Consider the following 16,067-nt stretch of genomic DNA (forward strand, 5'->3'; position numbering starts at 1 on the left):
TACTACAAGGCCAATAACCAGAATCATCAATTATCAAGGGACCAAAAGTGCAATTATCCTAAATTAAAATCACTCCTATGTGCTTTGACAGATTGTTATTAAAAGAGAATTAGGACATAAGTACATGAGCTACAGGGTCAGAATCTGAACTCTGTGTCTCCTGATGTTGTTGGTACTTCAAATTCTCCTATTTTTAGACAAAATGCTGAAAGGGCAGAGCAATTTGGAACAAAAGTTACATTTCTACATTTTAAATAAGCTAACCATCTAGACAAATGCAGTCCCAAGAACTTTAATTCTCCAACTAACTAGATACAGACTGAAGCCTGATAGGATTTATAATACTTGCATATGTACTGTAAAAACTGTTGAATCTAAAGGCAAAACAAAAGAACTTTCAATTCTTGTATAAGTTGCGTCCAAACCTGCAGTGTACACATTCTCTTCCATGTTAGAAGATGAGTGTCGTTGTAGCTTTAGTCTTTGTTGGATCCTTCTCTTCTTTCTTAACTAGGTCATTGCATCCAAATCGAAAATCAAGTTCCTTGATTCTGAATTTGATATCATCTTCTAACTGCAAACACCAAAAAAATTTAACAGATAATGTAAACTCGCACCTTCATGAAAAAGATTACTGTAATAAGGAAAAGGAACCAAAAAGACTTGTTTTAGTAATATACAAGGAAACATCTACAGAAAGACATAAGTTCCCTCACTAAAACTTAAAAAAGAAAAAATATTTCAAAGCATAAAGAAAGGCATCCATGATTTTTGCATCTACCTCTAATTTCTTAATGTCAAGAACGTATAGGGAAACTTACTAGGACTACGATTTTAACTTAATTTTAGCAGAGAAAGCATACATTCTTCATCTAGTAGCACTCAAGCATAACAGAGAATTAATTAACACCTAAAGCATGACCTCTAAGACATTGTTTAAGCACAAACAGCCAGGTGCCCGAAATAGAGGCAGTAACGGTCCTTCATTAACAAAATGTAAGACACAAAATGCAAAATTGCAGATTGCAACACATCACAGATTTTTTTAACATGTTCATAAGCCCTATGTTGCTCGGACTCTTCAAAAATATTGAGGGGTGCATGTCGGATACTCCAAAAGTCCTGCATTTTTGGAGAATCCGACACGGGTGCGACAATATTTTTGGAGAGTCCGAGCAACATAGCTGATAAGCCTATACCATAACCTTTAAATCTTCATACAAGAAAGTGTTTTTATTTTATTTTATACCTTAACAGAGAACATATGGGCGTGATTTCTGTAATACTGGATAGAAATTCTTGGTCATGAGATTGAACGTAAAAGATCTCAAAGATAATACTAAACATTGAATCAATTTCAATGATATTCACTTTGTCGTTTGAGTTTAAAAGCGATGGCCTTTCAATAAACTATGAACACGTCCTCATATATCTTCACTTAGCCATCATCACCAAAATACATTTCAAATCACCGATAGGTGGTTACAAGACTTAAATTAGATGGAAATTATCTTAAACTAGCATTTTATTCCTAAATTCGAGAAGCAATAGTAGTTCATATATGAGCAAACAAACTTCAGAGCAATTAACTTTTCCTAAAGCATGATATCTAAAAGAAACACAAAGCATTAACTGACATTATTTCCTTACAGGAAATCGTAGTATGCAAAAATATTACTCAAAAGAAGAACTGTAAAATCCCTTTGCCCATAGTGACTGAGAAGACAATAATACTTTTTGGTCAAACACATGGCAATCCAAAACCAAACATCTAATGACCTGAACAGCAAGGAAAGGGAAGGCAGGAGACTAGCATTACCTCACATTGACAGAGATATTATGCCTGTGCTCAATGGAGTTCAGATCACCAAAATAAGCAGATATATATTCTGCAAGGCATTTTAATATGTTTCACTAATCATCGGAAGCTCGTGGTTTCCTTTTCTTTCTCTTGACCTTCTCAGAAAAACGTTTTGTCGGGTCTAAAAGTACCTCAAGTTGCATCTTTGCCCAAAGGTCTTCAAAATGGTCATGAAATCCTTCCTGAAACCAATTCAAAATTTCTGGAAACAATTCTTGAGGGTTATCATCCCACAACTTCCTTAACTTGGCACAACTAGCAATCCTACTCCCCTTGATCCTCATCTTGTTTAAAAGATTGCCAACCCGCTTAACGCCCGACGAGTCAGGCTTCAAAATGCTAGCTGGTGAGGCTGCCAAGAATTTCTGTACAGATTTTAGGCAAGGCAGAACTTTGCCTTCAAGCAAAGAACTAGCAAATACCGCCACCTGGAGGGAATGATCTACGATTGGCAAACCATGCAGAGGGAGCTTCCATAGATGAGGACCAAAAGTTGGACTCACCCAACAAAGGACTTGGTCATTCAGTGGATCATAATAAGGTTTTGGATCTGAGAGAGGCGCTGAGAAACAGCATAGCGATGGAGCATACTTAATGAGCCAATTCTCTTTCACCCTAGTCGCTCCTTGGATATATGGCCTTTTTGTATGCAGTAGTTCAGTGTAGACTAAATATTGTGGAGCAGATTTAGAAATCGATGACCTTCGATGGAGGAACACGATTTCTTTTACCAAGCAAGCCTGATATCGAACTGAATGAATTTTTATGTCAGATTCCGAGAAGGATGAAACATCCTTAATGCGTTTAGCAACCCTGTCAGCCCATCCAGCACAAATAGCTTGGCCCAGAATCTCCTCCTCATTCAATTGAAGAGGGCATTTATCTGAAGGAATCCTCCAAGCACATTCTACATCTTCCAAAGTACCGTGAGGCCATGAGAAATTTTGCTGAGAGTCACATATTTTGGAGTTAAAAACAAGATTAATAAGCTGCTTCCTCAACTTGGACATTTCCTCCATTGTTTTAAAATGTAACATGTTGTCTTTGCAGAATTCCAGTGGTGTACCAGAAAGTTCAAAACATTGTAGAGCATATGCCACGGTCAAAACATCACTGGTGGGGTTCGAAAATTTTGCACAAGACACTCTAGCAGTTTCTTTCAGCTTTTTTATCCTCATTCTCTCCTCCTTCGTTAAGTCTCTCTCAGTTTCTGCTGAGCCTGGTTTCTCACCCTGCTTCAAACCATCTAGATCTTTATACTTCCCTTCAAACTCCAAAAGGAAAGGATTTGACAAGCTCAAAGCTGCAGCTGCTGCAACTGCATAAGCCAAGACTGTGTTTGCGCGGGAATAATCTTTCACCTTTTGCATAATTTGGATTACTGTTAGGAGCATACGGGAGTGGCGAGGACTCATCGGATATTGTGCCATGGCCTTACCTAGAGATGTCAGCCTTCCATTGCTATCAAGTGCTTCAAGAACCTTTAAGCAACGCTCTGCTTCAACTAAGGCAGTTGGCTCAGGAGGAGTCGGGAAAGGGAAGTTAGCAACCTGAAATAACAATGGACACATATCAATGGTGGTAGTCTCTAAATACCAAGAGAAATAACATGCAGAATCATCTAGAAAAGAAATCCTCAACCTGCTTGAGATAAGCAAGTAAAATGACCAATGAGTGATTTTATTCCTTTTTGATTGGGATGGGGTTAAGAATGTCAACCAGCCAATAGTTTTTTCCATCTATGATTTTTTTTTGTTTGGGTCGGGGGTGGGAGGGGGGAAGGGGGAAGGGGAGAGCCTGACAGTAGTTAGACAGCTTAGAGAACTCCTCAAAGGGCTACTTCTCACTCTGTTTTTGGAACACACGAGATTGTTTCCAACCTATGGGACTCCAGGCAACAAAAACAATAACATACCCACTATAGTCCCGTTGAGGGGGTAGAGAAACTGTTGCCGATAGACCCTCGGTCGAGAATTGAGGGCACTATTACTTACATAATAATCAAAAATAAAAAGGATGAAGAGGACAAAAAGTTCCATTACTTATCAAGACAATCATATGAAATGGTAACTATTAGCTAAAATCATAATATGAGTATATGTTTTTTACTGTAACATAATTCAGATTCGTCCAATTACACCAAACCAGGTCTGCGTTTTCTAATAAGCCCCAATAAAATGAACCGCCAACAATTAGCTGAAAATATGAACAATGCCATTCCACCGAAAATAATGCGCACATCTATATTAACAAAAGACACATTCATGTTTCCCTAAACACAAAAAACAAAAACAAAGGGACTAGTATTCTACTCCATAAAATCCATTAATGGAACTTATCCAGAAAATGGAATCCTTTGACAGAATTACAGTAGCACCAAGATAAGAGGCACTATCCCACCACAATGCATGCCAATAGTACGGAAAGGAGGAAAATACTCACACTGAACTTAGATTATATACTTAGCAGACCATTTAAGGTACTATCAAACAACCACCACAATTCAGACATTTGAACAAATTAAAGATGATGGATTTAAATGATTTGTTGAGTTGTAAAATTCCTTTCGGGGAGTCTCTGCTCTGATAAAGAATCAGTTTAGACAAAGCTAAAAAATTCTGGACTTCACATTCTGTATTCCTATAATCTAATAAAGGTACTACCGAAGCATGATAAAGGTGATAAAGAAATGTGCTAGGAGGAAGGATATACACAAAAACCTATTCAAAACTTTGACAGGTCAACAATTAGAAACTCTAAACCTCTCAGACTCCATGGTTCCGAGAACCTCAAACTCTCTGAGCAATGGGCAGAAGACATTTTTAACAGATATGCTGGACTATTAGTAGCTTACAACTGGACATATCAACTGATTTCTCAGGTTCCTATTCTTGGATAGCTCCATAATGTGCAAATTCAAGCTTGCATCTCAAATATTAGGAGCAAGACATGATTTGAACAGCCAGACTATGTTATGTCCTCTAGTAGGACGTTCTCTTTGCAGAAAATCTTTGGGTAACACCAGCTTGCAACAGTCAAATTGTCTAAGAAAGGTGTCGATAGTTAAAACATTGGTCCATTAAAGTCAGTAAGCCACATCTTCGATGCTTGTGTATTTGTCAATTACTCAAAATAATAAAACTTTAACCAAGTGGTGGAACAGAGAGAAGAATAGCCTATTTCAAACAAGATACTTGCCTTATCAATATGCATGGACTTCAGAAGTAGGACAACACCATCAACTGGTACTTTCAATATTTCTGCATTTGAGAAGTCAAAGAACATGTCATTGAAGACTGCAGAAGAATAAAGTCGATAACAGTGCCCAGGACCTGTTCTTCCTGCCCTTCCTGCACGCTGAGAAGCTGAAGCCTTACTTATAAATTGTATTTCATATGCTTCCATACCGTTAGAAGAGTTGTACTTTTTGACCTTTTCTCTGCCTGTGTCAACCACATATTTTATACCTGGAATGGTCAATGAGGTTTCAGCCACATTAGTGGCAACAACAACTAGGCGTTCTCCTTCCTTGACCTCTTCAAACACACGAAGCTGTGCAGATGCCGGAAGCATAGCATAAAGAGGCAGAACACACATCGGACCAGCACAAGTCCCATTAGCCCCAATCCTAACCTTGCTTATCAGAGGTTCAGATTCATTTGAGGCCGTCCCTTCTTCAGTGATAGGACCAATTCTTTTTCCGCAAGAATCAGGCTCTGACGTCCTTTTACCGGCCAATGCTTCAAAAGCAGCCTTCAGTGATGTTAGGCTTCCCTCCTCACCTAAGGCATCTAACTTACCATCAGAGCTTGGAGACTTCTGGTTTAGCAGCCCTGCATCATCATCACTATAAACATCCAAATCACTATCATCTGCTGAATCATACGAATTTTCCGAGTCATCTTCATACGATTCACCATGATCCTCATCATAGGAATTAAAGCGTTCAGTTATCTCATTTACGGAACTCCTTTCAACATCAAATGCCTCACTTATCTCCTTGTCAACCTTCTCCCTGATGGTATTCCCTTTAGATACCAAAGATAGCTCATTATCATCTTTGGAAGCTCTATCAACTATCCCCTTAGAAGCTTTGCGCAGCTTTTGACACAAGTATTCAACTTCCCTTTGCCCTGTCACAAACACAAGTATACCACCAGGTGGCAATCTCTTGTGAATTGACAATATCTTTTTATACGCTTGGCCAACATAGTCCACCATCTCAGTTCTCTTAGAGAAATGAATAGTTACTGGGTATTGGCGAGTGGGGACTTCCATTACAGGGGGAGGATCACAGAAAACTTTTCTGCCAGATATAAAGTCCTCAACTCGAAGTGTAGCACTCATCAGCACAAGTTTCAGTGGATAAACTCTCTCTTCAGGGCATATTGTTTGTCCTGAAAGAAGCTTCTTCTGTTGCTCATCATATTCTTTCTACAGAAAAACCACAAATAATAGAAGTCAAATTAGTTAAAAGGGAAAGAGAGAGAGAGAGAGAGAGCAGGAGCGAAACAAGGAGAACAGGAGTCTCAGATTAACCATTAATATTTCTAAGGTCACCTAAGAATAATGAAATGACAAGCGACTGCGTGGAGATCCATTTTCTCACCTGACGCTCTCTTATTATACGTGAAAGCATACCGATTAGTATATCGGTGTTCAAGCTCCTCTCATGAGCCTCGTCCAAGATTAAGATCGAGTAACGCCTTAAAAGAAAATCATTCTGCATAAAAGGTGGAGGGTCAGGGAGAAAATATCAGCATAAGAAGATTATATGAACTTTCTTTACTAAATAAAAATTCAAGAGAACTAACAGCAGGAAATTCAAATTGCTCAAAGGATACAGTGAGAAGACAGAAACAACTAAATCTTTGCAGGTGCATCACTTTTTAGTGTTCCCTTAATGCATAATATATCATAGGAGTCTGCCCTTCATAGACAACCCTAACATGCCAGTTTCTAAGACAAGTAAGATGAGTGATCATTTTGGTATTGCTACTAATAGCAAATATTTATCTCATTCATACTCTATCTCCCTCAAATAAACAAAGAGATAACCCTACAAGTCCAATCCATTGGACACAGCCTTTTTTAAAAAATAATTTAAAAGAAGTTTGTATAACTTCAAAAGAACCAATCTTTATGAATCAAGTAACATTCAAATAAAGGGTGCATTGCCTTTTTGAGTGAAGAAGAGAAAGACCTTGCATAGACACTCTTGATCCATGTTTGCCGCCCTATGCTAATCGTTATTTTATTTGAACTATTGTTTGTCCTTAACTCCATAGAGCTAAGAGCATATCCCAGAATTCATAAAATTATTTACCAGTCAAAAAAGTAACTCCAACATATACCAGTTTATGCAATTAGAATTCAACTCATATCGGAAAAGCAAGGTCGACAATGCGTGTGTTTAATATTTGATGCTCACAAAGCACAATTTGACAAAGAACAAAAGACGACCAGATTGAAGCATCTACAATGGACAACATGGAGCATGAATTGAATATCTCATGTAACGTGACATTGTCCCTACCAAACAAGGAGCTTCATTCAAGAGACACCGAATACAATTGGAACCTTAATCCTTTCCTTCTAATGACACAGAAAGGATATTTTCATACATATAAGAACCTATTGTTTATCGGAAAACATGAAGAAGTAGTTGAGATTTGGTTTTATGTCCTTCTGTGAATTGTTCAAATAAATTTAAATTATTTCAAAGTGTACATGTTAAGTTTTCATTCAACATTATTCGACTTAATATGCAAATTGCAAAAATGTCTAGGTGTGCCTAATCATTATTCTCAAAAAGATTATTTCTCCCAAAGATAATTATATTAATAATTTGTAATGAGGCCTCACAACCTGCAGCGCAATAATCATCTCACAGCAGAAGGTTAAAAACAAGAAAAGTGGGATTATAGTTACATTCACAGACATGCTTTGAACTGCATGCCGGTTTCAAAATTGATCCCGCTTCTGAACTTTGCTTGGCCATTAAACTGGTTACCAATGTCTCTTCATGTTATCTCAACAATCAAAGGAGACACTCATCCAAAATTTAACTTCTAAACAGAAGCCCATAGGGCTAAGATTTTCCATTATTGGATTAAAAATGGATCTGAATTGAGTGGAATGGAGATAGCAGATTCATATAGCCAACTGCTGCTAGTTAGAAATAAAGGCATAGTTGATTGATTGAAACGTCTCTGTGGCTTCTTTGAAAGTAAAATTTATGAGGTTTTGATTCTTTCACTATTTACTGTATCACCCTAATTTTCTCAACCTTTTCTTAAAGATTTAGCACTGAAATGGTTTGTACCCCTTTATAGAGTTGGAGACATATGTGCAAAAGGATGATAGTGAGGACATAATCCACAGCACTTAAAAGGTAGGAACGAAGATTCAATTCACCTAAAACTAATACTGAAATCTTACCTGCAGTTCGCGAAGCAAAATTCCATCAGTCATGAACTTTATGGAACAATTGTCTCCTATCCTCCTGTCATGTCTAACTTGGAAACCAACCTCTTTGCCAAGACGAAGACCAAGCTCAAATGCCACTCGCTTGGCAGTTGCAAGTACCGCAACACGGCGTGGTTGAGTCACACCAATAATACCACCACGACCATTGAAATGATTTGAACCATAGCCAGCTTCATAAAGGAACTGAAAGATCCCAAACAAAAAGCAAGAGATAAAACCACTAAAACAAAAGTAAAAATTCAGGAAGAACAAAATACAACTCTTTATCACAAATGGAAGGAAAAGGAATCATATGGAACAACAGAATATCTCACCTGTGGAACTTGGGTTGTCTTACCACAACCTGTCTCACCACAAACTATTACACAAGTATTGTCATTTATAGCTTCCATTATCTCCTGCTCCATCATGACTATCGGCAGATTGCTCCTGTTATTTTCAACCTCCTTTGGTCTTGAAACATGCACCACAACTGGAGTTGTTAAATCTCTTTGAGGAAGACAGTTAGCTGAGTTGTTACTATTGCTCAGACTGGCATTTTGAACAGCATTGGCACCATCCTGCTCAATATGAAGAGACCACACAGAACACAGATGGCATGCATATGAGAGAAACTTAATGAAAATTATGCACTGTATCTATGGATAACACAAAACTAAAAGGATGTGTAAACAGAGAATTAAGCAATACCGTTGGTTTCCTCCTTTCCTCATTATGACAATCACGAACGGAAAGGCGATTTTGCTGATAATCTGACTTTAACCATTCTGCAGTTCTATCCTCTTCTTGCTTGCTTGGCACAGAAGCATCTCTATCCCATACTAAAAGTTCACTGTGACAAGCCAACTCTTGAGGAGACCCTGATGTGATGGGTGCATCACTTGGGACTCCACCTTCTCCTATAGAGGACTGCAAAAGATTGCCATTGACTATTGGACTAGGCGGCATTTCTTCAGAATCATGCAAGACTTCACTAGATAGGTCATCGACAGTCCTCTTCTTGACTGGTCGATCTCTATGTGGCACATCTAGCCCTGCCCTAGAAAACTGTATTTCTCTTCTACGCTTTTCTCGGCTAGTTTCAACCTACCACATTACAGGACATACTTTTAGAGCTAATGTCTGATCAGTCAGATATAAAGAATAATCGAGATAGAATAAACAAACCTGACCCAAGTTCCTTGAAGACCACATAAGTGAATAAAGATCATCTTGGATCTGGTGCTTCCTGAAATATGAATTATTTATCATTCTCAGGAAAAACGTTCTTGAATCCTTAAAGTGAAAAGTTGTTCTAGTAGATGAGGCAATTCTTACTTCAAGGTCTTAATGCTTTCTGCTAAAAGGATCGCCTTCTCCTTGTCTTCCTACATTTGTCAAGTCTGAATTAGTTGAAGTCCAAAATATAGATGAAAGCGTAAATCATAACTAAGAGAACAATGAACATTCGTGGACGGATTTACCTCGAGTTTCTTCAACTTTTTTTTCTGTGATTGGCTTAACTTAATACTATTATTCTTAGGCTTAAGCTTTTTGGACACCTGATCAAATACATTGAAACAATCAGTAGTCATCTGCAAAGACTGGTTACATGTAAAGGAGTTTGATCTGCTATTTATACCTGTCCCTTTTCTTTCTTCTTCTTCTTTTTCTTGTCGGGCAATATAATTGCATTGCTGTCTTGATCATTTAGGCTATTAAGAGAATACGAATCAACATATTTTACAGTTAATAACCACATAAAATTCTAAATTTACATTCTCAACTGAAAAATAGAAACAACAATTGTTTCATCAAAAATTGATTACCTCCAGTTGTCTGTATCAAGGTTCATATCTGCATTACACTCCATTATCACGATCAAACAAGCATCCAAGGGCGGCTCTAGGGTAAGACAAGTGAAGCAATAAAACTTTACAAAATTAATGGAAAAAATTATTAACTAGAATTAGGCAGGATAACAAATAGTGAACAACGGAGCCCAAGGAAACTCGAACTCAGTCAGAAAGTATTAACGGAGCTCCGACGGAACACCTCAAACTCAGAACGGATTCCGTTTGCCGGTTATAGATGGGGTAACGGTGGTTTCAAGGGTGAGTTTATGGAGCTTGGTAGAACTGCTATGGAGAGAAATTTTTGCTTGAGCGAAATTCGCGAATTGCGGCTACGGGATACAGGGGTTTCTTTTTTTCCAGATCCGGGTCGGGTTAGTATAAGTGGGTATGTTTTTAAATGGATGGGTATTTCAACAAAATGGGTTATGAAGAGGGTATGAGCTTAAAAAAATAAATAGGGATATTGATTGATTAATAGTAGGTTAATTGAGGATAATGATAAATAAATAGATTGAAAATATTTTGAGTCTTTTTCATATGAAAAATAAAGAATCATCACTAAATTATAATAAGTTGGATTTATAATACTCGTTTTTATTTGTTGATAGAAATATCCTATTAGGAAAATCTACTTAACCAATTATTTTACAGAAATGTAGGAGTTAGAAGCATAGTATTAAATACAAAGTCTAAATGTTGAGAAGTGATACTTATGAATTTATTAAATAACAGAAAGCTTGAGATATCTTCAAAAAAGATTAGCATTTTTGGTGGGTTGTGGTTTTGGATCAAACTAATTTTCATCCAGCTAATGTCAATCAGCCTATAAGTATTATTTTTTTTTTACTATATAATAGTGTGAGCATTTTAAAAGAGTCAGGTTGAAAAGCAAGAAATAGAGATTGAATATATAAAAACTAGCTCTTAAATGGTAATACATGAATGAAAATCATGAAGAAATTGAGTGTCGTATTAAGTTATGCAACATAAATTGTGTAATATTTTTTAGAATTGGCTATAATATTCTGAAATTGAAGTTGTGTTTTTTGAAGACATATATTCTTTATCCTTCTTGGAGATTATTTTTGAAGAAATACATTAGGTTCTCTCGGCATACGATGTATCTCGTGGATTATTATGATACGAACATATGAACTTACGCCACAAAAAAAATATTTATTATTCTACTATCGAACATAAGTTGTTATGCTTTTACGATATAATTTGTAGTTTATGATGATATGAAAATATAAACTTATATCATATGAATAGTTGTTTGTTATTTCAATGTTTGAAGTGTTTTTTTTCTCACTTATTTTTTACTATCTATTAAAGATCAAAAATTAAAAACCACATATTTAAAGGACAAAAATTCCAAATAAGGTCATTTGTGCGAATAGTGTGCAAATAATCCTTAGGGAAAATTACGCGGATAAACAAATATATACTAATTAATTAGCTAATATAGCTACAGTTTAAATTAATTATGGCTCGCGGCAAACATCTAGTTGTAATTACAATTTGAGTTTTGTATTATTCACGCGATTATACAGGTGATTTTTGTATAATTTGTGCGATTTAATCAAACGATGTGCGCGAATCGAATTATATAGCGAAATATACGAACACTATAAATTGTATAGCGAATTATACAAACGTTGTGCATGAATTGAATAGTAAAATATACAAACCTTATACAAAAATTGCGAATTGTATAGCAAATTATACAAACGTATACAAATGTTGCGCGAATTATACAAACACTGTTATAACTATAGCTACGAATTGTAATTAGTAAACTATATCTATGGAGCATAATTACGATATTTTTGAGTAACTATATGCATAAATTCTCCTAATCCCTAACATCTTATTCCCGACTCCCGAGCCCATATTTTAACGAGGACACTTTTGAAGCTTATACACTTATTGGGCTGTGAAAGTATTTCGAGATTTTGGCCCACATTTAAAGCATGGGCTTCAATAATAATTGACTTAAAACGATAAAATTCTTCAAAATTGATTCTCCTCTCAATTAATATTATCCAAAATTGATCATAAGAGGTGTCAATATCGACTTACTTTCACTTTGAATTTCAAAAAATTTACTTATTTCCTTAAATGATATTTTTTCTTCCTTTGGACAGCTCAATATATATGATCAATACACGTGTAACTTAAATTCATTCTACGTTTGGCAACTTTTGATTTCTCCATTTACACTAACTAAATTATAAAAAGGCAACATATGTAATGGGGACATTAACTATTGATAATGCAACGTAACGAACATAATAAAAACCTTAACAAATGAAGACCATTAATTCCTAGTGCTCAAAACTTTTTGAGTACCTTTAGGTTTGCTGTCCATCAAAGAGGAACACATCATTTCTGTTACGTTTTTTGTTGAGATATTCACTTAACTTTCTATTTTTGATGCAACATCACTACTAACATGATGAAGTGAAGTAAGATAATTAAGGACCATTTTTACTTAATTCTTTGCATGCACATTATATAAGAGCACCTTTACTATAACAATAATAATAGCTATGCCTTAGTTCCAAATAAATTAGAATCGGTTATATGATTTTTTTTTACTTTTCTATTTAAGCTCATTTTTATATCAGTAGTATTATGATCGATTCACCATGTTGTCTGCTAGCCTATCGCTAGTTGCTACTCTTCTTCTTTATTCGGGTTTGAAATTAATAATATGAAAAATTTGGGGTTAAGAGCTACTCTATAACTCCCTAACTCCGTTTCAATTTGTTTGACTTACTTTCTTTTTATTTATTTTTTTAAGTCTAACTTTTCATATGATATATTTAAGATCGCAAAATAAAAAAATATTTTGACATATCATACATATATTTAGTTTAAGATTATAAGAATTCAATTTTATTTTTTTAATTTTCTTAAATTTCGAACCAAACAAATAAAAATAGAGGGGTAAAAAAGTAAAAAAAAAACGAGATTTGGACGGTCATTATGATAAGGTTTAGGTAGGCCAAACTATATATGTCCCTTATGGAACCAATTAAAAAAAAATGATTCGTGTCAATTACATGAAGGGAGAAAGTCAACTTTATTTGATTAAGAAAGTTTGTCCATATTCAGATAACAGAAATTATCCAATTAAAGTATAACACGATAACTTAGCAATATAATTTATTTGTACTGATTATAGTGTGGCAAGTTTGGAAAATTTTATTGGATAAATTCTTAGGCATGGTAAATTTGGATGCTTTTGTACTTTTTTATAATTGAAGTCTACTCATGTTTCAACTTCTTTTTTTAATAATAAAATAAAATAAATTTCAAAACAACATAGTTAACCCTTTTTAAAACTTTATTATAGTTACTTTTGTTTAGTAACAACTTGTACGTCAAATATTTATAATGTATGAAAAGCTATAAAAAATTAAAAATATCAGATTAGTTAAATTATAAGGATATTAATAAAAGTCTTGATTACGTCATTTAAACCTTTGTATAAATTTTGAATCAGAATTCATTTTAGTAAAATCATGAATGTGGAGAAATTAAATTTTATTTATGATACCTACTGATTTAATATGTGAATTGACTTTAGAAAAAAATATTTAAGAGTTTTAATAATGTACTATTTCTCATGTTTTATAATTTTCGTCAATCAAATATGTGACTATTCAATTATATTAGGTCCTTATTCACTTACGGAACACAATCGAGGAATCGAATCAAAAAGAGAAAATGAAGCGAAACCAAATTTATTTTAGTTCAAATTGAATACCATTTAAAAAAAAATCAAACTCATAATGCAAACCCAACTAAATAAATGGAATGCACATGACCCCTAGGTGGCAAGACTGAAGTGATTTAGCACTTCGGGTTATCTTTCTTTCATTTGAATTTTTTTCCATGTGACGCTGAAGAAGAAAATCACTTATTAATGTACAACTATCATCATACAATCATCATCAAATTTAATTTATCTGTCTAATTTTTTTTAGTTTATTTTTAAAAAAAGTCATTTGTTAGTGACTCTTTAATTTTAATTTTATACATGACATGTTTAAGATCATGCACTAATATAAAGAGTCCAAAAAGCGACAGAATAAAAAGCGACGAACAGCGTCGCAAATAAAATGTGACAGATAAAACGATGTTATCCGTCATTTTTATTTATTATTATTATTATTTACTAGGAGCGACAGACAGTGACACCTAGTCCGTCGATTATTTTGGCGATTTTTTCCGCTAAAAATAAATATTATTTTTATATAAATATTTTAGAAGGGAAGCCTTGGAGTAACTGATAAAGTTGCTGTCATGTGACCACGAGGTCACGGGTTCAAGCCTTGGAAACAGCCTCTGGCAGAAATGCAAGGTAAGGCTGCGTACAACAGACCCTTGTGGTCGGGCCCTTCCCCGGACCCTGCGCATAGCGGGAGCTTAAGTGCACCGGGCTGCCCTTTTTTATATATATATAAATATTTTATATATTTTATTAAAAAATAATTATTTATAAATTAAATATTATGACTCCGTCCGTCACAAGTATTTATTTTTTATTTATTAATATTTTTTTAAACATAACGACGGATAAGGTCGCTAAGTCCGTCGCTATTGGTCAAAAGATTTGGTCAAAAAAATTAAAATAGCGACGGACTGGTTCACTTTTTCTGTCTCTTTTTGGTCAAAAGGGCGGTCAAATATTTTTAAAAAAGCGACGGACTTAGAGATGTTGTCTGTCGCTTTTATTAAAATATATCTGAAATAGAACGTTGTTTTTCTATTTTCCCTCTCTCTAAATTCTCTCTTCTCTCTCCTTTCTCTCTACAAATCCACCACTTTCCGTCGCCGCCCCGCCTCCCACCACCAATCCCCCACCCCCGTCGCTGTCCCCCGCCTCCGCCGCTGAGCGGCCACCTCCGTCGTCGCTGCGCCGCCACCTTCGCCACCGCTGCTTTAGGAGTATTATTCATCTTAGAGGTTAGGGCTTAAACCTTATAAAAAAAATAAATTTTTTTATTTGTCATTTGTTAGTTAGTTAATTAGTTGATTACATTTAGTTTGTTGTAATTCATTTGTATATGAGATTGTGAAATTAGTGAATATAGTTATAGCTTTGATTTTAGGGCTTAAGTTAGATTTGAGTTGTTGAATTAGATTGTAAATATTTTAGTAATTTGTGATGTTAGTTAGTTAATTAGTTGATTACATTTAGTTTGTTGTAGTTTATTTGTATATTGGTTTGTAAAATTAGTGAATCTAGTTATAGTTTTGATTTTAAGCTTTAAGTTAGATTTGAGATTTTTGTATTAGATTGTAAATTGGATAGTAATTTGTGATTTAGTAGTTACTTAATTAGTTTATTCCATGTAGTTTGTTGTAGTTTGTTTGTATATTGGATTGTAACTTAGGAAGTTTTGAAGTTTGAAACTTAGAGAAAAATATTGGAACTTAATTAGAGGCTTGAGTTTTAGGACTTTAGAACTTATAATTAGAATAACGTAGATACTTGAATTTTAGGATACTTAAATTTAGAAGTTGAACTTAATTAGAACTTTGAAGTTGAATTTTTTGTTAACATTAGAAATCTTGTTGAAGTTAAGCTTCCTTTTGAACTAATTAAGCTAATGTTGAACTTTAGAATAACTTAGATACTTGAATATAGGAAATTTTGAAGTTTGAAACTTAGAAAAATATTGGAAATTGGATACTTGAATTATAGGACTTTAATTTAGAACTTATAATTAGAATAACTTAGATACTAATTTTGAACTTTTGGTTTGTATAATTTTTGAAATCTTTAGACTTTAGAATTAATTAAGCTAAGTATAGTTAGATATTTAAAGTCATGAAGTTGAACTTTAGGACTTTTGAAATTAAACTTA

At 34.6% G+C, this 16,067-nt stretch overlaps 1 protein-coding gene across 1 annotated transcript; it reads right to left on the bottom strand.

Moving 5' to 3' along the window:
- LOC129886469 (ATP-dependent RNA helicase DEAH13) lies at positions 1–10,530 on the bottom strand. The gene is made up of 12 exons (XM_055961165.1): positions 10,159–10,530; positions 9,972–10,044; positions 9,814–9,891; positions 9,668–9,717; positions 9,518–9,578; positions 9,041–9,436; positions 8,665–8,910; positions 8,303–8,533; positions 6,471–6,584; positions 5,060–6,295; positions 1,820–3,411; positions 1–574 (listed from the first exon to the last, which is right to left on the bottom strand). Exons 1-11 carry the CDS (start codon positions 10,200–10,202, stop codon positions 1,915–1,917), a joined length of 4,026 nt encoding a protein of 1,341 aa, XP_055817140.1. The 5' UTR covers positions 10,203–10,530; the 3' UTR covers positions 1–574; positions 1,820–1,914.
- Positions 10,531–16,067: the final 5,537 nt, after the last annotated feature.

This window comes from Solanum dulcamara, chromosome 4 (genome assembly GCF_947179165.1).
Source record: "Solanum dulcamara chromosome 4, daSolDulc1.2, whole genome shotgun sequence".
Classification (NCBI taxonomy): Eukaryota; Viridiplantae; Streptophyta; class Magnoliopsida; order Solanales; family Solanaceae; genus Solanum; species Solanum dulcamara.

What these genes read in the sequence shown, in the direction of transcription:
- LOC129886469 (XM_055961165.1), bottom strand. Translation starts at nt 10,202, where the DNA reads ATGGAGTGTAATGCAGATATGAACCTTGATACAGACAACTGGAG. An exon ending in CTTGATACAGACAACTGGAG is followed by an intron (nt 10,045 to 10,158) that starts GTAATCAATTTT and finishes TTCTCTTAATAG; the next exon opens with CCTAAATGATCAAGACAGCA. An exon ending in GAAAGCATTAAGACCTTGAA is followed by an intron (nt 9,579 to 9,667) that starts GTAAGAATTGCC and finishes TTCATATTTCAG; the next exon opens with GAAGCACCAGATCCAAGATG.